The following is a 26,605-nucleotide window of genomic DNA, read 5'->3' on the forward strand; positions in this document are numbered from 1 at the left end:
TAAATATTTCATTTAATTGGCATATATTAAATCTACACATACAAATGTCGATTTTGACGACTTTGTTCCTAAATTATTTGGTTTTAATCCTAGCTATTTTATATCACAAAAGGTGGACCTAATAGTCTACATAGAAAATCTTCTAGATTACTCAAGCAAGTCACAAAATCCATGTACACACTAATAGGGTCAAATCTATGCACAAAGGACAAATCGATAAGTATGGTATAGACCAAGACTTGTGAATTTGACTTGGAATAAATAGAACACAAATTTAATGTGAATTGAAATTATTACATTGACAAAGAAACAAAAATATTTACATCAATGATAGACAAAAGTCCAAAATCTTTATCAAAAACTTATATTCTTCAATTATAAAACCAATACCTTTTCTTATAATTCAAAATTTAATTACATCAACGCTCTCATTATTTAAATCAAATTAGTTATTATTATTAAATGGTAAATCTTGAATTAGTAAATTAAACCCATGAATGTTATCTTCCTTCACACAATGCCAAAATTGTCTACTTTATTCCTGAATTATTTGATTGAAAAGGTAAAGCCTAGATAATCCAAATCACTTTTTCCAATTAGAAGATAATCTAATGTGCAAAATCATTTAACACTATATATATATAAACAACAGAGCAGATCAATAGCCACAAAAATAAATAAATAAATAAAATAATGAATAAAAATTTTTAAAAAAAAATAATCACACATAAAAATAGTAAACAGATTTTCAAAACAGGCCCAGCTTAAATTTTTTGCATTATAATCACCGCTATATATACAGAAATCTCAGAGATTGAATTTTTTTCCTTCATCTTAACAAAATTGCAAGTTCAGGCCTGAAAATTCTGTATAGTCTTACATAGAACTGTAATCCTAAGACAATATATATAAAGTATATTTGGACTTTATAATCATTTTGGCTGTCAGTTGATGCCTCCCAGGCAATATCTTCCTTTCTGTGCATAACTTTTTAATCTTTTTATATCTGATATCTTCACAGGCTTCAATATGAAGTCTTCTGCTCCTTCCTCCAGACATCTGAGACAAATTCAACAATTACTTCCAATACCCATTATTTGTATGGCCTTGCACGTTCAAAATTCCGACCAGTTCAGAACAACTCAGATGGGCATAAATAAAATTTAATGGAGAATATATATATAAATACCTGGTCATCCGTGAAGGTACATTTTCCGATGACATTATAATGACAGGAATCTCCTTCAGCTTTGATGATTCCTGTCATCAAAACAAAATTCAAAAGTGAATTTTATGTCAGAAATAGTAAAAAATTTAACAAAAAATACCAATAGCAAGAATCTATTTACCTTAATTCTCTTAAGCAACTCGTAGCCTGTCATTCCTGCCATACAATAGTCTGTGATTATCATATTCACCTTCAATTCCTACAATGATAAGAGAGATGGGTCTTAATTCTTATGATGTAACAACAATTTATTTTTTAATTTTTAATCAATTTAGAACTTCAAGAAATGGGTTTTTAATTCTTATAATATAATAATAATATTTTTAATTTCTAATTATTTTAGAACTCCAAGAAATGGGTCTTAATCAGTTTAGAATTTCAAGAAATCTATCATAAGGACAATTTCTTTAATGTCTAAAAATGGTCCTAAGTTTTATAATATAACAACATTTCTTTATCTTCTAACAATTTTACAACTTCAAGAAATGGGTCTTATTTTCTAACAATTTTACAACTTCAAGAAATGATTTTACTCCAAAAAATGGGCCTTAATTCTTATAATGCAACAACAATTTCTTGAAACTCTTAACAATTTTAGAGCCCCAAGATGACACTTCTCGAAACAAAATGTTAAAGAGATTTTCAAGTGGTACTACTGCTTTCATTGAATTTCTTCAAAACTTCTAGATTTGATTTATTTCTACAATCAAATCCAAAAACATTCAAGAAATTCAATACTACGAGCGAGCTGTGAAAAATTTGATGTCTTTAATTGATGCCTACATTGTTATTGACAGCATTGTCGTTGTCACATAATCCAAGAAACTCTAGAGCTCTTCTCCCACTATCAACAGTGGTCACTGCAATTGACAACAGAAATGTGATTATATTTTCAGTATGACAAGGATCATGTAATGTATAAACATACCCAAAATCATCAAAACCATTTAAAATTTAGTTGGGTATTCATGAAAATTACAGAAGCAAAGCATCCCAACCTTTGTAGGAAGAGTTTTTGAGCAGCCTCTCTATAACTTTTCGATCTATAATACTGTCATCCACAGCCAATACATGAAACTGTGAAGTGCTCTGTCCCTCTTGATTAAACTCATGACAAATTGAGCCCATCTTCCTAATTAATTAATTACAGATCCCCTGAACCTCCTTAACAACCCATTTCAATATAACAGAACAATTATGGATACCAAATAAATCTGCCTGACAAAACTCAAATCTCCCGATCCCAACTAGAACTTATCAGTATATGGGAGATTTTGGTCAATCCGGGCTTATCAGAAGGAAAAAGGGAAGAAAATAAAAAAGAAAGACTTAGCTGGAGATGGACTGTTCTAAGTTTGAATTAGGCTGCTGTGACTTCTGAGTTTGAACAAAATTTCGGGATTTCTTCAGTTTGCACAGATTTCTCGGTAACTTGCACAAAAAGATTTGTGCTCTCAAAAAAATACAATTGCCCCTTACGACACAAGTACTCTGTACCCAAATGTTTTGTACCAAATCTGCGCAAGATTATTCGGACAAAAACAGGATTTTTATCTTCCAGCTTCTGTGTTAACAGATCCAAAATCTCTCAATCGTCATCCCCATGCAATCCTTACAACAAAAATTTCCACCCGTTTAAACCAACTGTCAAAATCCGCACCAAATCAATTCTTCCCCGATCGAAACGCAAGGTAAACAACAGCAAAATAATACATTGTTTCGTCTCGGACTTTCTCATTCGATTTATAGTACCCAGAAACATGATTAAAACTTTAAGCCTGGAAATAATTAAAACACTTTGTATAAATTTCTCTCTTTTTCTCGGTAATAACAAGTATTAAGACTTGTTCTTCAGCGTGCCCTCCAAATTTAATATTCGCCGTCAGAAAATTTTCCTATTTAATCTTAAAAGGCTTTAAACTATCCACTATTTAATCTTAAAAGGCTTTAAACTATCCACTTGTTATAATTTTCACCTTTAATGGCGGCCGTCCATCCTGTCATTACCCAATTTCTTTTATTTTGGCGTCAAAGTCAATGAAAATGCCTGGAAAATTTGTACAAAGATACGTGATTAAATCAAAGATTTTATTTCCTTTTCCATTTCCTCCCATATCTGATTAGTACAGATTTGAGCTTACTTTTTTCAGACTCTGTCCGTATGCTTTGATTTTTCGTTTTGAATTTTTTTTTTTGACTAATATATAAATTTGATATGAATTATGCCCATAATTGTTGGTTTTTGTTTTTATTAGTATTCATATATTCTCTATGTTACGTTATAGCTGGTGTTAGAGAAGCACACTCACAAAGTCTAATAATATCATGTTCATGATAAAGACATGAACAAAAACTCGGTCAAGTCCAAGAAAGATTTAGTGTGAAAGCGAAACTAGGAGGAGGGGGGTCCTTATCATCACAAACATCTTTGAGAATAGAATCATCAATTGGCTCTTAGTCAGTAGGAGCAACTTCTTCTTCTAAAAGATTATTTGAGTGCTACTAAGCATGGATAAGAGAAATGGTCAACTTCAAATGAGGGAACATGCCTAAGTTAAGCCAACTAGGAGCATCACTACACCCCTATGAGGAGGTGAAAGATTGCTTGAAAGGCCAAGATTATCCATCATGGGATGCTTTATCTTTGGAAGCATGAGGTTGAGACGACCACAAGAGCAATATCCATTATCACATCTAGTAAGGTGGCTATGTGTATGCTAATATCATCAAGGATGAGAAGGGGAATCTCATGAGACTGGCAATAGTGCAAGGGACATTCCCCTACTTATCCAGCAACTTCTAGATACAAAAAAACAACTTCAAGTGTAACTTTACTAACTTGCACCTAATTCTATATAAACATATAAACATCAAATCATGACTTTAGTATTCAAATAATAGTTAGTATCACTAGAACAATTAGAAAGATAATAATCATTTCCATTTTTCCAAATATTGAAAAAAAATGCACCTTAAGAGCATGCCAAATTTGGGTATACTTGTGTAGGGTATAAGGCCAATCTCCAAGAAGAACCATGTGCCAAGAGAAAAGAGTCAATCCAAAAGGCTTGAAGAAAACATGAATTCAATTCCAAGCTTCCTAAGCTCTAGACAAACCTAAAGAGGTTCTTTAAGGAATCAATCTATCCACAAATTGGACAACATGGAATATTAATGCCCATATGAGCCAATAGCCACCCAAAGGAAGGCCTTGGTAAAAAATGCACTAAGAAAAGTGAGCCAATTTAAGCTTGAAGACCATCAACTAAGTGCATTAGAACTAGTGATGCCAAGTCCCAGTAGAGGATCAAAGATGCCACCTAAGATTTAGTTGATCCACCATAGAAAGATGGGGGGGATAGTTCTGTTAGGATAACCGGTGAACAACTGAGAGGGGGGGGGGGGTGTTGAATCAATTGTTAACAGATTATAACTTTTAATCCACTTAATAACCTTTAAACAGATCAAGTACCAATAAAGCACATATAGATGCTGGTAGGAACAGATACCGGTAAACAATACAACTTAACAATTAAACAGATAATCAATGCAAAGCAACCATACCACATAACACCATGATTTGTACGTGGAAAACTCAGAAAGGGAAAAACCACCGTGGGAAGCCTACCCACAGTTAGATGATACTTTGCAGAAAGTATGTGATACAATGAGGGGCCTACACATGCAGGAAGGCACACTGCCTAGAGCATACTGCTCATTACAAAAATGTCTCACTGACTACAAAGAGGCTACAACCATCTCAAGATAAATGGACAAGAATCCAATAGAGTGAACTGCTAGAGATAGCATCTACCATGACTGATAACAGTTCTGGTTAAGCTCAATACCGAAGGCCTTTGACCTCTTCCTTAATCCCAATTCGATCACCTATGATCGCCCAAATCTCCTTTGCATATGATCTTGCATTCCAAGACCACGAAACTTATTCCATTCCCATACCACGATCTACAAATGAGATCTTACATCATTTTATACAAACCCTAAGGCCTAAACCAATTAGGTCGGCCACCTAAAAGATATTACAATAAGATCATTAAATAAAACCATATTACAATGATATGCCATGTCGGCTTAAGACCAAAACAACAATAACAAATCCATAAATCATCTCGAAACATCCCGGTAATGTGTAGAGTACACATTAACATGATACCGATCCATAACCTAAATAGGTACAGGACCTATTCTGGGTCCACCACACCAAAGCAATGGCTTCAAGAAGTTGAAGCACGATCAAAAAACATCTTCAGCATCCTGAAATCCATCTAGAAGTTGCACCAACACCAATTATGCATCCTGTCAAGATTCCTCAATGAAAGCTCTACCGGCAGAGCCTTAAACCAATGCTGGTAAGGGTTTACCGGAGTGTATGGTAGTATCTGATTACCAAGTCAATACCATCTGACCAAAACATGCTCCAAAAGCATGTACCACATGTAACCAAACATATTCCATAGATCCAAACATGCTGGAAGTGTCCAACAAATAGTCTCTTCTACTGGTAACCAACCATAATAGCTAGTTTTGACATCAATGACAAAACATCAATGCAACACATAATCAATTCATCCATAATGCCAACAATTTCTATAAATAGCCCTTCTTATTCTTGTAATTTTGAACTATTGTATATAGGTGTCATTTTCAATACTTCCACAACCTTTTTAAGAAACCTAACATCAATTTTATGAAGTGTTTGGGGAGGCATACCATTATCACAAATTGAAATATTTGTATGTCCTTATTTGAAATATTTAATTATAACTTAAATAATTCAAATCAAGAGAGAAAATTCTTGGTATCCCTGTTAAGAAAATCTAACAACAAACAAACCCTCCATTGAAGAATTCCAAAGGCATGAATCCATTGCACTTTGGTCAAAGATCAATCTTGACAAGAGAGAACTAGAGACCACTAAATAGATTATTGATTGATAGAAAATGTCATATGAAAGTTGTGTCTACCTAATGAAGATAAAGCTTAATAGTTTCTCAACATTTCTATACATTTTTATACAAAAGTGTCTTAAATTTTGATAGTTTCCCATGCAGTGAGAAGACTTCCAAATTCTAAACCCTTCCAAGTTAGATGACTTTAAAGACACTCCAAAGTTAATATAATACCTAGCCAATTGTTTCTAAGATTCATTTTCCTCTAGCATTATGATAACTCATTTAGTGCATATGAGAATGCCTTTCGTATGAATGGAAGAAATTCTTAAACCTCCATATTTAATTTGTTAGGAAAACAACAAAAATCCTAGGCCACTTGATGTAAACCATGATGTCAATCACTAGTAGCCTAAAGAAAATCTCTAATCTTTTCAATTAGAAAGTAAGAAACCTTGAAATGAATCCAACAAGAAGAATAATAAACATGCATGACCATCAAAGCTTTTGAGAAATCACAAAATTGATAGTTCTGATACTTAATGTAAGTACAGATCCAATAGCCAACAAGATGAGGAGGGGGGATGTGGGGGGCGGGGGGTGAATCATACAAACTTAATCTTCCATAAAAACATCAGATTCAATCTCGGTAACATATACTTCAGTAATATAACCAAAACTGCTAAACATGCACACTCAAAAGCATATAAACATCATAAACCTCATAACACCAGATTTAACGTGGAAACCCAAATAGGGAAAAATAACTGTGGGATTTTGGACCCACTAAGAAATATACTCTTCTAGAGTATGCTCGGTTAAAAGTAAATCTTGTTAAAGATTACAAACACATTTCTAGATGTGACCCAGTTAAGGGATTTCCCTCAGATCTGTTAGGATCTTCACCTTGTTAGAAGTGACCTTGTAAAGGATTTCAAACACTCAATTAGAATGTCACCTTGCTAGAGGGTTTTACAAATAAGACTGTTAAGTCCACTCGATTAAGAGATTTTCTGTAACTTTCACAAAATAACAGTAATAAAAATCTATCTACAACTTCACATCTAAAATGCTAAAGCAGATTCTTATTTGCTCAATACAATCTAGACATAGAACTAATCTTGTCCATCTGCTGGGCTTCTATACTCTGTTATTCAAAACAGGTCTTCAAGCTTCTATGCTCGATAATCACTATGTAGCATCCCTGTGCATACATTTGCCCGCATACATTGTTTATCAATAGTTCCCTATTTATAAAACAATTCACCAACCGCTTAATCTCCTTGATCACACTTCCCATGATCAATCATAGTCATCAGATCTTCAAACTTTGACCAAGGTCAATGTATCCTTCGATCTGAAAATGTTTTACCCCGCTTAGGAACTTGCATACATTTCTTGGAACTTGTGCTAGGGTATTGCGGTTCAATCTGCGTTGTAGATCTTCATGCCAATTTTCCTTCACCATAGATTCTTTAACAAACTTCATGCACGACATACCAATCATTTAATCAGTTCTAGCTCATCAGCTTCCTTCATTAAATAATGCATGTAACCATTTAATATATTTTGTTACAGCTCGGTTACAACTCGGTAACAACTTGGTGAATACTAAACTTTACTCGGTAGACATTATGCCTTCATTAACCGATAGCGATAACCTTAGGGTTTACCAACTAGGTTCTTTGCTCGGTAACATAGTATAGTATTAACCTTACAATTTACAACATATGTATGATGTTAAAATAATCTAAACATCATGATCTCATCATTGTCTGACTCAGTAATAGTTGCCCATTGAATACCTTATTCATCCCCTTATTCATCATATTCTTTCTATGTCTTTTACTGACATCTTTGTTAGGTCTTGGAGACAACTGAGAGGGGGGGGGGGGTGAATCAGTTGTCTAATAAATTTAAACCAAAAACCAATTAACCAACTTAATGCTTAATACCGGTAAACCAGTTAAGTGTGTCGGTAGACAGTGTTAATAGTAAATTGCTATATCGATAGAGATTAATGAATGAAACATAAACATAGAGTCATCCACAACACATAACACCAATATTTGTACGTGGAAACCCTGTAAGGGGAAAAACCACGGTGGAAAACCTTACCTACAATTAGATGATACTACTGCAGATAGTAAGTGTACATAAATGGGGTCTGCACATGCAGAAAGGCTAATAGCCTAGAGCTCACTGCTCAATCACAAAATGGGAGTCACACTAACTACAATTGGATGGTTAAATCCAATAAGAATGTACTGCACAAAATAGCATCTTCATATGCTGGATTCAGTACCGGTGTAATGCTGATATGCTTTTACAAAAACCTAGCTTCACCTTCAAATGATGTCTTCATGTATACCTCTGCTTAATCTCGCATATACCTTCACACAATTCTTTTTCGCATTCCACATTCGATCTTACAAATGAGATCTTACATTTATACTATAACCTAAGACCAATTTTAGTAGGTCAGCTCTACAAGATATTACAATAAAAAATATTTTACATACAATATAATATCCGATGCAATAACCGATTAAACATGTCGGCTTAATGCATTTACAACAATAATAAATCATCTCCATAGCATGCCATGCTGATCTGGAAAAGATAGACCTGTCGGTGTAACCCTAGATAACCTTGAACCTATTTGTCGGTAAAAGAAAATATGCAAATTTGAATATACCAATGATTAATTCTTCAAAACAAAGTGTCCATACGATGTCTTTGACATTACCAAGTGTCTTCCATATCATTCCAAGTGTCGGTGAATATTATATCCTGCCGGTGAACCATATACCAGTAACTATGCAATAGTTGCTTGTCGGTGAATGTTGCTGGATTTCCAAAGTGCTAGTGTTTCAGTAGGTGTTAACATCAATGACAAAACCATACCAAAATACCAACAATCTTCCCCTTTGGCATTGATGGCAACACAAGATGGAAAAACCATCAAAGTGCCAAAACAGAAATGCCAAATACCAAAAACCAACAATCTCCTTTAAACAACAATTTCTCCCCCTGGGAGCAACATGTGTTTATCCAAAGATTAATCCTTAATACCAATCTCTTCTCAAAAGATAATGTGTTTTTCCATAGATATCTCTCCCCCTTTGACATCAAATGCCAAAGTTACAAAAATCAAGTTCATACAAAATACCAATCAATTCAATATACTAACTACTCCCCCTGAGAAGTAGCTTCCTCATCAAAGACCGGAGTAAAAGATTTGTCTTTCAATTCTGTCAGTTGATGACAATCATCAACTGTCTAAGTCTCTACTGGTGGTGGTATAACTCCAAGCTGATCTCTGAGATATTCAAAGATCTCCTTAGGCAAAGGTTTTGTGAAAATATCTACAAGTTGTTATTTAGTATTCACATAAACCAGTTTTATCTCTTTTTCTTCAACTTTTTCCCTTAGAAAATTCAGTTTGATAGAAACATGTTTTATTTTAGAATGTAATACCAGATTCTTAGATATATCAATTGTTGCAGTGTTATCACAATATATAGTAATAGGTTCCTTGCATTTTACCTTTATGTCTTTCAAAATTTGCTTAAGCCATAGTACCTGTGTACAGTTAGTTTTTGCTGCAACATATTCTGGTTCGGCTGTTGATAAAGATGTACAACTCTGTTTCTTACTCAACCAAGAAACTAATATTTTTCCAAGAAAGAATGTTCCTCCAGTGGTGCTTTTTCTATCATCCACATCTCCTGCCCAATTTGCATCTGTGTATGCACATAGATCAAAATTTTCATCTCTAGGATACCATAATCCAAGATTTGTTGTACCTTGTAAGTACCGGAAAATCTATTTTACTGTTGATTCATGATTTTCCCTAGGATTACTTTGAAATCTAGAAACAATACATACTGCATTCATAATATCAAGCCTGGTTTGTGTCAAATACAGTAAACCTCATATCATAGATTTGTATCTAGTTGGATTAATAGGTGTAGATTCATCCCTTTGAGATAATTTGTCATTTATAGTCATAGGTGTGCTTACCGATTTAGAGTTCTCAATCCCAAATTTCTTTAGTAATTCTTTCAAGTACTTGGATTGACTCAAAAATATACCTTTATCAGTCTGTGAAATCTGCAATCCCAAAAGAATTTTATTTCTCCAATCATAGACATTTCAAATTCTTGCTGCATTTTAATAGAAAATTCCTTACATAATCCATTTTCTCCTCCAAAGATTATATCATCAACAAATACTTCAATAATCAAGATGTCATCATTAGTTATTTTGTAATATAAATTGCTATCTTCATTTCCTTTAGTAAAACCAATTTTTAAAAGATACTTATCCAACCTTGCATACCAAGCTCTTGGGGCTTGTTTTAATCCATACAGAGCTTTTCTTAACCTGCAAACCATATCATTGTCATCTGTCAAAGAAAATCCATCAGGCTGTTCAATATATACTTCCTCTTCAAGATCTCCATTCAAAAATGCACATTTAATATCCATTTGATAAACTTTATAGTCCTTGTGAGTTGCAAAAGCCAAGAATAATCTGACTGCCTCAATTCTAGCTACCGGTGCAAAGGTTTCATTATAATCAACTCCTTCTTTATGATAATATCCCTTACATACTAGTCTTGCTTTATTTCTGACAACATTACCATCTTCATTAAGTTCGTTTCTAAATACCCATTTGGTTCCAATTACATTTTTATCTTTAGGCCGGGGAACTAATGTCCAAGTATTATTTTTCTCAATTTATCCTAATTCTTTTTCCATAGCTTTAATCCAAAATTTATCTTCACATGCCTCATTGATAGATGATGGTTCAATTTGAGAAATAAGACATACCTCTTCATTTGCCAATCTTCCTCTTGTCATAACTCCTTTAATTTTTTTCCAATTATCTGATCTTCAAAATGATTCAATCTTACATATCGGGGTGTCTTAGTTTGCTGTTGTTCTTTGATTATTGTGGAATCCTCTGATGATCCCGGGGTAACTGGATCTTCATTCTATACCGGTGGATTTAGTGTAGGTTCATTTGTCACAATTTCTATTGCCGGTTCAGAGTCTATATACCTTGAAGTTCCTCGGAATTGTCCATCAATCTTTACATTTGTACTCTCAACAATTTTCCACAATCTCTTATTAAAACATCTATATGCCTTGCTCTTAGATGAATAACCAAGAAATATTCGTTCATCACTTCTAGGATCAAATTTGCCAATATACTCATCTCTTCTAATATAACATTTACTTCCAAAAATTCTGAAATATTTAAGAGTAGGAGTATTACCAAACCATAGTTCATGAGGGGTCTTACTGGTTTCACCTTTGATGTGAACTTTGTTGAATGTATAGATAGCAGTGCTAACTGCTTCTCTCCAATACACATGTGGTAGATTTTCTTCTGATAACATACTTCTTGCTGCATCCAAGATAGTTTTGTTTTTCTTTTCAACAACTCCATTCTGTTGTGGTGTCCAAGGTACTAATAACTATCTTCTGATTCCATTCACTTCACAGAATGTATTAAAGTCCTTAGATGTGAATTCTCCTCCTTTATCTGATCTTAAACATTTGATTTTCTTACTAGTTTCATTCTCAACGATTGCTTTGAACAGTTTGAACTTTCCAAGTGCTTCTGATTTTTCTCTGAGAAAAGTAACCCAACACATTTTAGAATAATCATCAATAATTAGCATGAAATATCTATCACCTTGTAAGCTTTTAGTTCTAGCTGGACCACATAAATCAGTGTGAATCAAATCAAGAGCATTATTGGATTTTTCTGGAATACTTTTGAAACTAGCTCTAACTTGTTTTCCAAATTGACATTCTTTACAAATTGTATTATGAGGTTTCACAATTTTAGGTAGATCTCTAACTGCCTTAGAAGTACTGATTTTTACCGTGCAATCAAATTTTACATGACATAGTCTCTTATGCCATAACCAACTTTCATCTATATGTGCATTCAAGCATGCCTTTTCACTGTTTTTCAAATGAAAGATATTACCTCTAGTCTGATTACCGGTTGCAATTTCCAAACCAGTTCTATTCATGATTTTACATTTTCCATTTTTAAATTGTAACTAAAATCCTTTCTCAACTAATTGACCAACACTTAAAAGATTATGCTTTAATCCTTCAACATAGTAGACATTGTCAGTGTTATGCTTACCATCAAGAAATATCGAACCCTTACCTTTGATTGAACAAGCTTTGTCATCTCCAAATCTTACTAAACCTCCATTGTATTCTTGAAAGTTCAAGAATTTACCTTTGTCTCCTGTCATATGATGTGAGCATCCTGAGTCAATGATCCATTCATCTTTTACTTCAACTTTAGCTACTAGGGCTTGTTCTACTGGTTGAGCAGTAGGTGCCAGTTGATCTTCTATTATAGCAACAAAAACCCATTCATTGTCTGCTAGATCCTCATCAGAATCATCAGTCACACCTTCATCAGCAATGTAATAGAATTTGTCTTTGTTCTTCTTAGATCTGTATCTTTGATATTCAGGATTAGGCTTGTATGTTCTTCTAGCTTCTTCTCTTAGTCTAGCATGTCTATCAGGGCATCTCAAAGCCATATGACCAATCTTATTGTAGTTGAAACATTTAAAGGGTGCTTTACCTTCATACTTACTTCCAACTGGACCTTTTGGCATTTTTCTTGGAAATAGTGTTTCAAGTTCTTCAAGCTCTTCATTTTCCTTCTTGGTTTCTTCAATTTCTCTTACATAAAAGGCTTTCCAGTTTGATTTGTCAAATGATGGAGCAGATGATGTTGATGCTTTAAAGGCCAGATCAGTCTTTATAGTAGCAACAGGACCAAATTCCTCAATTTTAGAGGTTGAAAGTTTTCCAATCAATGTATCCCTAGTTACTGATGTATTAGGCATTGTTCTCAACTCATTTATAGCAGTAACCTTCATTTTATATGCCGGTGGCAATCCTCTTAATATTTTTGAAACAATTTCATCCTCACTCAAGGTTCCTCCACAACATTTAATACCCAAAACAATTTCATTTACTCTTTCCATAAAAGCAGAAATCCTTTCATCTTCTTCCATTTTCAGATGTTCATACCTGACTTAGAAGCTTTCAAGTTTTGCAACCTTGACTGTGGAATCTCCTTCATTTAGTGTTTCCAAATGATCCCAAATAGCTTTAGCAGTAGACCTATCTGATAATCCCATGATTTGTTGATCTGATAATACACTCAAAAGTGCTTCTCTTGCTTTGCAATCATTCTCTTCATCTTTAGCTAAGGTAGTTGGAGTAGTCTGACCAGCTATAGCAGCAGTATAACCATTCTTTGTAACTTCCTAGATGTCTTTACTGATGCAATTCAGATGTGTCTCCATCCTGATCTTCCATATCCCATAGTTGGTTCCATCAAGTTTAGGACTGTCCTTCCTGAAATAATTAGTAGACATTAGATCTCCTCAAGTTGTTAAACTTCTGCAAAAGAGGACTAGGCTCTAATACCAATTTTTAGGTCCCGGAGACAACAGAGAGGGGGGGGGGGTGTGAATCAGTTGTCTAATAAATTTAAACCAAAAACCAATTAACCAACTTAATGCTTAATATCGATAAACTAGTTAAGTGTGCCGGTAGACAATGTTAACAGTAAATTGCTATACCAGTAGAGATTAAATGCATGAAACATAAACATAGAGTCATCCACAACACATAACACCAATATTTGTATGTGGAAACCCTGTAAGGGGAAAAACCATGATGGGAAACCTTACCCACAATCAAATGATACTACTGCAAATAGTAAGTGTACATAAATGGGGTCTGCACATACAGAAAGGCCAATAGCCTAGAGCTCACCGCTCAATCATAAAATGGGAGTCACACTGACTATAGTTGGATGGTTAAATCCAATAAGAATGTATTGCACAAAATAACATCTTCATATGCTGGATTCAGTACCAGTGTAATGCTGATATGCTTTTACAAAAACCTAGCTTCACCTCCAAATGATGTCTTCGTGTATAGCTCTACTTAATCTTGCATATACCTTCACACAATTTTTTTTTGCATTCCACATTCGATCTTACAAATGAGATCTTACATTTATACCATAACCTAGGACCAATTTTAGTAGGTTGGCTCTACAAGATATTACAATAAAAAACATTTTACATACAATATAATATCCGATGCAATAACTGATCAAACATGTCGACTTAATGCATTTACAATAATAATAAATCATCTCCATAGCGTGCCATGCTGATCTCGAAAAGATAAACCTATCGGTGTAACCCTAGATAACCCTAGACCTATTTGCCGGTAAAAGAAAATATGCAAATATGAATATACCAATGATTAATTATTCAAAACAAAGTGTCCATACAATGTCTTCGACATTACCAAGTGTCTTCCATATCATTCCAAGTGCCGGTGAATATTATATCCTGCCGGTGAACCATATACCAGTAACTGTGCAATAGTTACTTGCTTGCCGGTGAATGTTGCTGGATTTCCAAAGTGCTAGTGTTTCAGTAGGTGTTGACATCAATGACAAAACCATACCAAAATACCAACAATCTTTATACTCATCAAATCATACTTTTCAAGATATGGCAACATCATACTGAATTAGAAAATCAATTTCTTGACATCAATGACAAAATAATAATATTAAGACAGTAAATCATCCTTAATTAGTTATATCCATAATCATCAACAACCTTCTCAATATCCTTATTGAAATGCCAACAATCTCCCATTGTCTGTTATAATGCCAAATGCCAACAAATCTACCTACTAGAGAAAGAGGCTTGGTAATCCAATAGTTTTGATTCTTTTAATTGTATCAACCACTGCTTGCTAAAGCATGGAGTGTAGGATCTAAAAAGAAAAAGGAATTCCTATAAAGAGAAATTTTTCCTAATGATCAATCCATTTCTAACTAAAATGACTAGGGTCATTCTCACTTGGAAAGAAGTATTGCTTATAGCATTGAGTGTTTTGCCAATGAATACATGGCATAGAAGCCTATAAAAAGATATATACTTACTGAAGGGATTGAAGGTGATGTATCCTTATTTAAAAAAGTATGTGGAACTAGAGACCAATTTCTTTTTGTTTTGATAAGTCAAAATTGGCCAATTTTCCTTTCTACCCCTCTTCCTAAGTGTTGAGCAATTTTCTTGAGCTTGTATGTCTAACTCCTTTTTGTAGGGTTTCAAAAATTTTCCTACTAGCATGCCTCTCCTTAGCTCCTTGAATCCATGCTAGTGACCCATTATATAAAACCCTTAATCCTTAAACTTTAACTTGCGCGCCTTTTTGCTAACTATGCACAACCCTCAGATGCAATTAATGTAATTTTGACTTAGTGACTATTTAGATGTCATCTTTCCCACTCAATCAATATATTGTTAATATTTTATTTGGTGGATTACTGGGTACTCATAGTGTGAATGATGGTATATGGTGATGTTTCATATATTGTGGTGGTTGCAACCCTACAATCCTTGAGACATCATGTCTCACAAGTATTGTTTTATGTAGGAATATGTATGACCATAGATTTTGTATTTTATCAAAGGTTGGTTGTGTTCTTAAAGTTACACACCCCAAGACTAAGAAAGACAGGGGGTGGTGAATTAGTCTTGATCAATCACTTAAACTTTATACCACAAACCAATATCAACTTATCCTTAATCCTATCAGCAACAATGAAAGATAAAACAATGAACACCATGCACAAGAGAACACTAGATTTATGTGGAAAACCCAAAGAGGTAAAAACCATGGTGAGAGTTTAACTCACAATACATGAACAACATTACAATAATTGTTTTAGGCTCAATGCTAGGAATCTCACTACTACTAGAAGGAATTACAGGCTGAGGTGCACTATGGCAAGGCAAGATACAAAGGACTTGCAGGTTGAGACTCACAGCCTCAAAGCAAGATACAAAGCACTTGGTAGGGAAACTAACTATCTTTGAATAAGGTACATGAAAATATGAATCAATATGAGCAAGCCTTCAACATACTACCTCCAACAATCTCCAAGTATGAAGTTTCCCTTGAATCTTTGTCTCAAGCGACCAACTTCAAAACATACACCAAACACTTTCTCTACCTCAAATTTATATCAAATACTCTATAAATTATATGTTCTTGCAAGCACACTGATCCACACACTCATGCCACTCTATCCAAAATGATATATATATATCATCCTCTACATCACAAAACATCAATTAGGTCACCCAAAACATGGGACAAACATAATTCCTATCAAGTCATCCACCAAACACAATTGTGGTAAAAATGGTCCTATATAGGAGATAGAGAGGGCATAAAACACCATATCACATCTTTATAAGGGTCCCTAAACATAACACACACTATCACACATCCTCCAAAGTTGACAACAAGGTAACATATAGATAAACCGTGTAGCACATAACCAGTCAGCCTAAAAACACATCTTTTAAATGAATTAACCCAATCTGGAGCCTCAAATGCCAAAGTAGGAACCAAATACAATATAACATAACCTCCAATGTAAGAAGACACACCCAAGGATACACCACATTAAAGAGAACAAACTTAGTTGACCAAACTACAATAATTACCCTAAAACACTAACATCTGACACAATGCAACACCAAATAGATAATCTAGTATACCATCAATAATACCACAACATGATAGATATCAACAACCAAAGGGTGGACATCAAACATGAAACATATGTTCAACTCTCATTTGGTATTCTTCATTAGTGTCAACATAATCTGTAGCAATCCTATGCACAATATATGACAAGAACATGAACCATCTACACATTCATCTAAACCCACCATATCAATACCTGAGATATTAATCTATACTATCCACTAATCATAGTAACCAAGAATTATAGTATATTTCCGATAAAGAGGAACATATATTTCATCAATAGATCCAATCAACATTAGTAACAACATCTGCTTTTACTTCCATCATTAAAAACATCAATGATACAAGCCAAAAACACCAACATCTTAGCAATGATAATATCTAACAATTCCAACAAACTCCATCATTATATCTTTGCACTCAACTACAACATGTGACATAAATAACAAGACTACATTGAGGATCAACATCAATGAAAAACTACCAACAATCTCCCCCTTTGTCATTAATGGCAACACTCGCTCAACATTTATCTCTTGCACATTCTCCCCCCCTTTGGCATCGAGGACAAAAGGAAAGAGGACTTTAATAGGATCTATAATTTCTTTCTTTCATCAATACTTTCATCACTATCTCTCCCCCTTTTACAACGCAACCAATTGTATAGACTTTTCCTCCTTGATTATGCATTCTTTATTCATCAATATTTTGCATGTTTCTCTCCTCTTTTCTTAGTAATCATTTGTTTGCTTTCTACCAGTATGGAAATATTTTGCACTATTTTATTTCCTTGCACATGCTTCCCATTTTAGCAACAATCAACAAACTAAATGCTCCCCCTGAGACTAGAAATCATATATCTATCCAAGAGTCAAAGGATATACCTTGAATATCTTCCCTTAAATGGATGCACCAACATCTGACTTTTTTATCTACAACCTTCTATCATTGGCAACATTGAACTTGAATCTTCCTTCCATTTAATCATCTCACATAACTAAAAAAATTAGCTTCAAAAGGAAGGCTTAACACTTAAGCTGGGATAAAATATATGCGGTGAATACCCCCTAACTCTATGCTTTGTTTTCAATTTTCAAAGGATACTTCTGCAATGGGTTGAAGCTTAGATCCCTTAACTACTTCATCTAAGTTCTTCCACATTTCCTTTGACATCATCTTCTTTTCTTGATCTAGCTCAATCTTCTTTTGTGAAGTAGAAAAATATTGGCCATTTGGAAGAATTGATTATGTGTTGCATTTATGTTTTGTCGTTGATGTCAACACTAGTTGTTTTGGATGCTTTATCAACACCCTTCTAGTCTCAGTAGGATGTGTGGTTTCTAGTTGGATTGGATCCGACATGATCTGGTATGCTTCAATATGGTTGGTTATGGAATTGGCTTATTCATGATACTCATGTTCATATTCAATAAGTTGATTTTGGTCTGGTGATCAGATGCTATCCTATTTGCTTGGAAGCTTGGTTTGTGGTTTCGACAAGGGTTTCACCAATAGAGCTTTGATGAAGATCTTTGATGATATGCATAAGTGGTGTTGATGCAGCTTCTGGTATGGATTCAGGATGCTGATGGCAATCATGTTTGAGACTTGGCGGATGGAGATAATTGCTTTAGCGTGTGGACCTATATTGGGTCCCGGTTGATCTAGGTTATGGACTGGCTTAATGTAACGTGTGGATTGGACCTCTCGATGTGTTTCCGAGATGTCTTATGTGTTGGATATTATTTGTTTGATCTAAGGCCAACATTTTTTGTAATTATGTAATTGGTTTATTGTCTGGTGGCCAACCTGATTGTTTATGGTCGAGGGTTTGTATATATATGATGTAAGATCTCATTGTAGATCATCAATGATCAGGATATAGGAATGGGCTATGGATATGTAGTGTGCGAATAATGTAATATCATTCAGGTAGAGGATTTGGTCAATCATTGGAGATCAAGTTGGGTTTATGTAAGAGTATTTAGTCCTCCGGTATTGAGCTTAACCAAAACTATACTCAGGGATAGGAGATGTTATCTTTGTAGTTCATTAACTCTTCTGGATTGTAGTCTAGATTTCTATGTAGTCAGTGAGACTCCTTTTGTGATGAGAAGTGTGCTCTAGGTTATTGGCCTTCTTGCAAGTGCAGGCCCCTCAATTGTAATTCACATGCTTACTGCAAAAGTATTATCTGACTGTGGGTAGGCTTCCCATCATGTTTTTTCCCTTTACCGGGTTTTCCACATATAAATCTTGGTGTCATGTGGATGGTATTTATTCTCTGATTATTGTTTATGCTTAATTGGTTTAACTGCTATTTTGGTATTTGGTTTAAGAATTTTGGTATCAATGTTTTGAGTTCTGGTATTAAATTTTTAATTGCTAAATGTTCTGGTAATCTGTGACAACTGATTCACCCCCCCCCCCCCCTCTTAGTTGTCTTCCGGTTATTTGAACTATCTTAAAAAAAACTCATATTCTTACCTATATAGAACTTAGCAATGTGTCCTAGTTTATTGCAATTGTAGTAGGTGTATGCAGGAAAAGTGGGTTGATGAAACTCAATATATGAAAATATTCCAAAAGACTTGTCCACACACACAGATGGGACTTCTTGGTGAAAGTTTTGGAGCTATAAAGGATAGCTCAACTTCCCAAGGTTGGTTCCATGGTTCTCTATCTCACAAGGTCTCTCAAGCCAATGTCTTTGCTCTCAGATCACTGAGTGAAGTGACTTAGAGATGACTAATGCAAGAACGAGGGATGCTTTAGATTAATTCTAACATGAATGCATCCTATTTATGCATGTTTCTACAAAATGGATTAAACTAGATTATAAGATTACAAGGTTAGTAGCAATACTATCCTAACATGATATACTAGTTAATGATTTTAAGCTAATGATAATAGAAATACTCTAAAATGCTATATTAGATTAATTCCTATTGCAAAGAGAGGCTAGATACAAGCTAAAATTGAGCATAAATGAGATACTAAAAGCTTGGATGATAAAATGGAGGGATGGAGAGCTGTATTTATAGTGAAAATAGGGCAATGGAGGGTCAAGATTGGAGGAGTTATCAAGGGTCAGGATTGAAAGTTATCAATCCATGTTTACAATTTTCACCAATGAAATGGTGACAATTGTCAACATAAGACTATTTGAGAGGAGAGGTAGGAAGCATTAAATGCTTGAGGGGACATGATGGTTACCTTAAGAGGTAAGGATTAGGATTAGATTAGGGTTTATCCAATGGATAAAGCTTTTACCCAAAGGATAAACTCTTGTGCAAGGGATTAAGGAATAACCATGGTCAAAGCATTAAAGGCTTGATGAGACCCTTGGGTTACATGAGGGTTAAGTTAGTCAAAAAGTCTCTAACCATGCAAGAGGGTTGAGTTAACCATTAATGGTTTGGAAGACTTCAAGGTTAAGTTGTTGAAGACCTAAAGCCTTTAATGGTTTTCAAAGACTTTGAAGGTTTGAGAAGTGACTTTCCTTTGCTTAGGGATGTGACAATGATTAGGATAGGATTGGGCTAATTAGAAGGAGTTAGAAGAATCTAGAAGGGATATAAGCATGCAAGTGGATTTTGTAGGAGAATGCAATTGGGAGGAATTTTGGGATTTTCAATTAAAATAAAATCATTTATTTCAATTAAATGGTGTAATTTGGATTTGGATAAATATTTAAATAAATATTAATTTATTTAAATGTGAATGTGAATTTTGGATTTAAATAAATCTTAATTTATTTACATGAGAAAAAGGAAGATAAAGCATTAAATGCTTGAAGACTTTGAGGGAAACCATTAAAGGCTTAAGAAGACTCTAGAAAGAAACCATTAAGTTTGAAGACTTTAAATTTGAAGACTTTAAGTTTGAAGACTTTAAGGGAAACCATTAAAGGCTTAAGAAGACTCTAGAAGGAAGCCACTAAGTTTGAAGACTTTAAGGGAAACCATTAAAGGTTTCAAGTGGGTGAGGATAAATAGGATTTTAAATAAATAATTTATTTAAAATAGTTGTGCAACTTGCATTTGTAGGAAAATACAAGTGGGTGGAGGATAAAGGTGATTTAAATAAATGATTTATTTAAAATAGTTGTGCAACTTGCATTTGTAGGAAAATACAAGTGGGTGGAGGATAAAGGATTAATTAAAATAAATTGCTTTATTTTAATTTGGTTGCAAGTTGGAGATTCAAATAAATTAGATTTATTTAATTGGGGTAAACTATTTAATTAAATGTAAATTTAATTAAAATTAGAGGGAAGGGGTTTAATTAAATAAAATGATTTATTCAATTAAATGATATAAAGGGCTTAAGTGAATTTAAATAAATAAATTGAATAATTTATTTAATTAAATAGAAGAATGTGGTGATTTAATTAAATTAGATTTAACTAAAATAGAGGAATGAGAATAAAATAAATATTAAATATTCATTTAAGAATATGGTCATTTTTATACGTCTACATTTTGCCCCTCTTTGAAGTGACGTGTGTGCACATGTTGATTCAAAGAAAATGATGTGTCATCATGATTTGGTTATGATCAGTGTGATGTCTTGTCGAGACGTTCATGTCGTGCCCCAGATTTTGATAAATGATGTTGATAATGCCCCCTCGGGAGATGAATCAAAATTTTGAAAATTTGAGTCTATGTTGAATGCGAGAAGTTGATTCATCTCCGGATAATGATGTTTGCAAGGGTTTGATATGAGACCATGAGCAATTTACATGTTCATCGACACAACCCTAATTTTCATTTACCCTATAAAAGGGGAAAAGTGAGTTATTTTGTCTCATTTGTGCTTGCTAACTCTGTTGAAAGTGACACTTGGAGAAAAGATAAAATGTCGATTCCATTTGCGTCTCATCAATTCGAGTGCGTTCGAAGGTATTGGAGGCCTGCCACGTATGGACCACTGGTAAGTCATCATTTTTGACCCCTTTTTGATTTTTGTTTTGTCATTTTTTTTATCATGTTTTGGAATTTTTCCACACGAATTTAACGGTTTAGCGCGTCTGGGTTAAATCGTAGCGCATACGATTGGTTGCGTAGCGCATAGAGTTTAATGAAATACGGTAGCATCCGGGTAGATTAGGATAGTGCGGCGGTGAGTGGAAAATCTTGGGTAAATTGGGATTTTGGATGAAGAAAAAAAATAGGTAGGTTTTTGCTAGTTTTCCAGGGATAAGTGCGAAGTGGCAGTCTGTGTGTCTATTGTCATTGATTTGATAAGTTGTCCAATATGAGTTTCGATATGGTTTTTGGATAGATAACTTGATTTGATTTGCAATGTTTCAAGTTGATATATATGTGGAACTTGAGTTGTTTTATAAGTTGATACGGTTGTAGAACTTGAGTTGTTTTACAAGTTGATATGGTTGTGGAACTTGAGTTGTTTTACAAGCTGATATGGTTGTGGAACTTGAGTTGTTTTACAAGTTGATATGATGTGATATGGAAATGGATTGGATATGATGCAGAACTTGATTAGATTTTTAATGTTTCAAGTTGATATGAATCTGATTTGCGATATGAATTGATTGGATGAAGAAACTGATATTGGACTTGTTTTGTTTTTTACAGGAGCGACTTGGAGTTGTTCAGTCGTGAGAGCAATTTATGAGACCATGGTTGTTGATACCATGATTGACGGAGGTTGATAGGGATATCATTGAGAGGTGTGGCTTGAGCAAAGACTTTGGAGAGAGTGGCAGCAGGTGGCTCAATGAGAGACACCCTGAGGGAGTTGGCTTTGAGAGCCAAAGAGGCGGAGTATTACCGGAGGCATTATGAGGATGTGCTTCCTAGGGAGCGTCGAGTTATGAGTTTCACAGCTTTGAGATCCAGTCGATCTAGGGAGACCGGGTCGAGAACAAAGAGTAGAGGTGTGACAGGGCCTGTTCGTCAGGATCCACCTAGGGATCCTGGTGCTAGGATATCTGCTGTAAGACCATCACCCTTAGGAGATAGTCATACTTGAGAGACGTCTTCTCTATTGTATTTTGATCATTTTGTTGTTTTTGGCACAGACATGACATATTTTGCACATTGATCATTTTTGAGATATATATATATATATATATATATATATATATATATATATATATATATATATATATATATATATATATATATATATATATATATATATATATATATATATATATATATATATATGACACCATTTTCTTTGATCCTAATGTGATGTGTTATGGATGATGCTTTCTATATGATTTTGGTGCTTCTATGATGATGATGCAATGCTTAGATAGATGCATGTGATTTGATATGTGATGAATATGATGTGATAATGCATGATATATGAGATGTATCTTGTATAATATGATTTGATGTGAGATGTATCTTGAAAATGAGATGTATGATAATAATATGCTGTGAGATGTATTGTGAAAATGAGATGTATGATAATGATATGTTGTGCACAACTAATTGTTAACTGATATGAAGCTAATTGTAAAATGATATGCAACTAATTTGAGCATCCTCATTCTGCGTTTGTCATCCTTGTATAGTCACATGTTTTTGCCTTCTTTGTAGGTATCATCATTGAGCATTGATTTGTGTGGGATATGTTGAAAATTTATACAAGCATAATGGTATAATTGAACCATAATGACCTGAGAAAAATTTACATGTTTTTTGATTTTGCAAGATGGCACAAGCATCAAGGTATAATTGAACCAGGATGACCTGAGTGCCGATTGTGTATAAACAGACAAGATTAAACCATTTGTATGGACAAAGTGGATTCATGTCTTTGGTGATATGCTTTGAATCATGTCTTGAGACAAGTATTTGCACAGTACAAATGATCGCCTCAAAGACAGAAAACTAAAAAGATATTGGAGGCTCCATGACTTTCTCTAGCTTGATGCATCATTGAGAAAATGTAGAGGATCCAATAGTTCAAAAAGAGTTAAGTGCCAAAATAGTAAGAACTTTATGCAAGATGCAACATTTGATACTTCAGAAAATCATCCATCATGTGTTATGAATCCATTAAGTGTATCCGTATTTGGTTCTCTTCATGTTTTGATCAATGTTTGTCTTAACATGATTCTCTTGGTTCACTACAAGTTCTTGTTTTATTGATAGGACAAGATGTAGATCAATGTTTCCCCTGGCTAGATTTACCACCTAACATGGATATGTACAGTGATTACCAAGCCATGGTGGGATATGATGAAATGATTTGTGGATAGGCCAGGATAGTGACTACACTAAGTATGTCCTAGATAATGCTTAGTTTGATAAAGGTATTGGGCAATGGCCATTATTACTTGGATTTATGGCTATATAACAGGCTCAAGAATAAAGATAGATAAAAGAGCTATCATCTCACAATAGCACCTGTTTGCCAGGTTTTCACCAATTGTTTTTATTGTACCTTTTTATTTGCTTTTTCTTGATTTTTTGATTTTTTTTTTTGAACTTTTTCTGTGCATTAGACTACTCAAGTGTAGTACTTCTTCAGATGGATGTTGTTAGTTGGTTCGTCGAGCACATCTCCTTCTGAAGTTGTTAGCTGATAAGCACCTGATCCATAGACTGATATGATGACATAGGGACCTAACCAGTTAGGTTCAAATTTCCCTTTCTTTTCTCGATCTTGCTGATTTCTAAGATTTTCCTTGAGTACTAGGTCACCAACTTAAAAATTTCTGGGAATGACCTTGTGGTTGTAGCCTCTACACATGCATTGCTAATATGCTTTGAGATGAGTGTAGGCATATTGGCATCTTTCATCCAGCAATTCAAGTTCTTGCAGTCAGTTAACTCAATACTCTTTATCTGGGATTAAGCCTTTTAGAGAGACTCTGAGAGATGGAATTTCTACCTCTAGGGGTAAAATAGCTTCTGATCCATATACCAATGAGTATGGTGTTGCTCCTGTAGGTGTGCGGATGCCAGTCATGTATACCCAAAGTGCTAGATTGAGTTGTACATGCCAATCTTTGCCTGCATCATTCACTTTTTTCTTTAGGATTTTCAATATTGTCTTGCTAGATGCTTTTGCTTGACCATTCCCCTGTGGGTAGTAAGGTGTAGAGAAATGATGTTGTATTTTGAAATTTTCACATAGTTTTTGGACATCTTGGTTTTTGAAAGGCCGTCCATTATCAATGATAATGGAACTTGGAATACCATATCTGCAGATTAGATAATTTAGGATAAAAGAGGCAATTTGTTTCCGAGTCACTGTGGTCATGAGGACTGCTTCTATCCACTTGGTAAAGTATTTTGTTGCAATTATAATTAGCTTGTGTCCATTTGAAGATGAAGGATGAATTTTGCCGACCAATTCTAGTCCCCACTAACAAAAGGGCTAGGATGTCGTGAATGGTTGCAGTTCCTATGCTGGTGCATGTATCAGATTACCATGGATCTGACATTTAGGACACTTTTTTGCAAAGTGATAAGAGTCTTTTTCCATTGTTGACTAGTAATATCCCATTCTCAAAAGGTTTTTATCAAGAGCAGTACCACTTGAATGTGTGCCACAAATACCTTCATGAAGCTCATGTAAAGCGGAGTCAGATTCATTACAATCAAGGCAACGAAGAAGAGTACCATCTAGACCTCGACGGTATAAAGTATCAGCAGTGAGGGTATAACGGGCGGCTTGTCAAATAAAGTTACATTTTTGGTTTCTGGATAGGTCAATGGGTAGGATATTGTTCTTAAGGTAGTCGTATATCGGTCCATATAATGGAGAACCTAAACTAGTCAAGGCATAGATAATATGGGATTCAAAGTGGTCATAGGGGGGGAGAACAATTGCTCCACCAGAAACTCATAACGACTCTATTGCTCTGGAATTTGTAGTAATGAAGTGATAGTAGCCATTGCATCAGCTGCTTTGTTGTTCAACCTTGGTATTTGCTTGAAGGTGATGCGTACAAAATATTGCTTGAAGTAATCCACCATTCGCTTGTAGGGTAGCAGCTTGTCATCCTTTGTCTGATAGTCATTGTTGATTTGATTGACAACTAGTTGTGAATCTCCATAGACCTTTAACTCTGTGATTTTCCATTCTATGGCCATTTTGATGCCTATAACCAATGCCTCATATTCAGCCACATTATTTGTGCATGGGAACATAAGCCTATATGATCTTGGTATAGTGTGTCCTTCAGGAGTGATGAATAGAGTGCCAGCACCTGAACCATATTGTGTGTAGGATCCGTCAAAGTATAGGGTCCATTGTTTGGTAGAAATAGCAAGAACGTCCCTGTCCAAAAATTCAATCTCCATAGTTTGTTTTCCTGGTAGCAGTGCTTCAGCCAGCTAATCTACAATTGCTTGTCCTTTGATAGCTCTTTGTTATGTGTAGTGGATATCAAATTCACTGAGAATCATGACCCATTTAGCCAATCTACCTATAAGAATTGCCTTGCTAAGTAGATATTTGAGAGGATCAATTTTTGCCACTAGCTTAATTGTGTGTGCTAGCATATAATGTCAGAATTTTTGAGAAGCGAAGACTACTGTTAGACAAGCCTTCTTAATGAATGTATAGTTGAGTTCATAGTCGTTCAAAGTCCTACTGATGTAGTATATAGCTCGTTCTTTTCCTTTTTGATCTTCTTGTGCCAATAGTGCCCCCAATGATATATCTGTTGTTGAAATGTATAAAATGAGTTGCTTTCCCGCTATTGGTGGTACTAGAACTAGTGGATTCATTAGATACTATTTGATTTGATAAAAAGATTCTGCACATTTGGCTTCCCATCTGAATGGTACATTTTTATGTAACAAATTGTTAAATGGGAG

The 26,605-nt window shown here is 34.5% G+C and overlaps 1 protein-coding gene across 1 annotated transcript; it reads right to left on the reverse strand.

Annotated features, from left to right (window-relative positions):
• Positions 1 to 763: 763 nt before the first annotated feature.
• Positions 764 to 2,949, reverse strand: LOC131036220 (two-component response regulator ORR3-like). The gene is made up of 5 exons (XM_057968068.2): positions 2,227 to 2,949; positions 2,012 to 2,088; positions 1,350 to 1,427; positions 1,190 to 1,260; positions 764 to 1,059 (listed from the first exon to the last, which is right to left on the reverse strand). Exons 1-5 carry the CDS (start codon positions 2,354 to 2,356, stop codon positions 945 to 947), a joined length of 471 nt encoding a protein of 156 aa, XP_057824051.2. The 5' UTR covers positions 2,357 to 2,949; the 3' UTR covers positions 764 to 944.
• Between the last annotated feature and the right edge of the window lie 23,656 nt (positions 2,950 to 26,605).

This window comes from Cryptomeria japonica, chromosome 6 (genome assembly GCF_030272615.1).
Source record: "Cryptomeria japonica chromosome 6, Sugi_1.0, whole genome shotgun sequence".
NCBI lineage: Eukaryota > Viridiplantae > Streptophyta > Pinopsida > Cupressales > Cupressaceae > Cryptomeria > Cryptomeria japonica.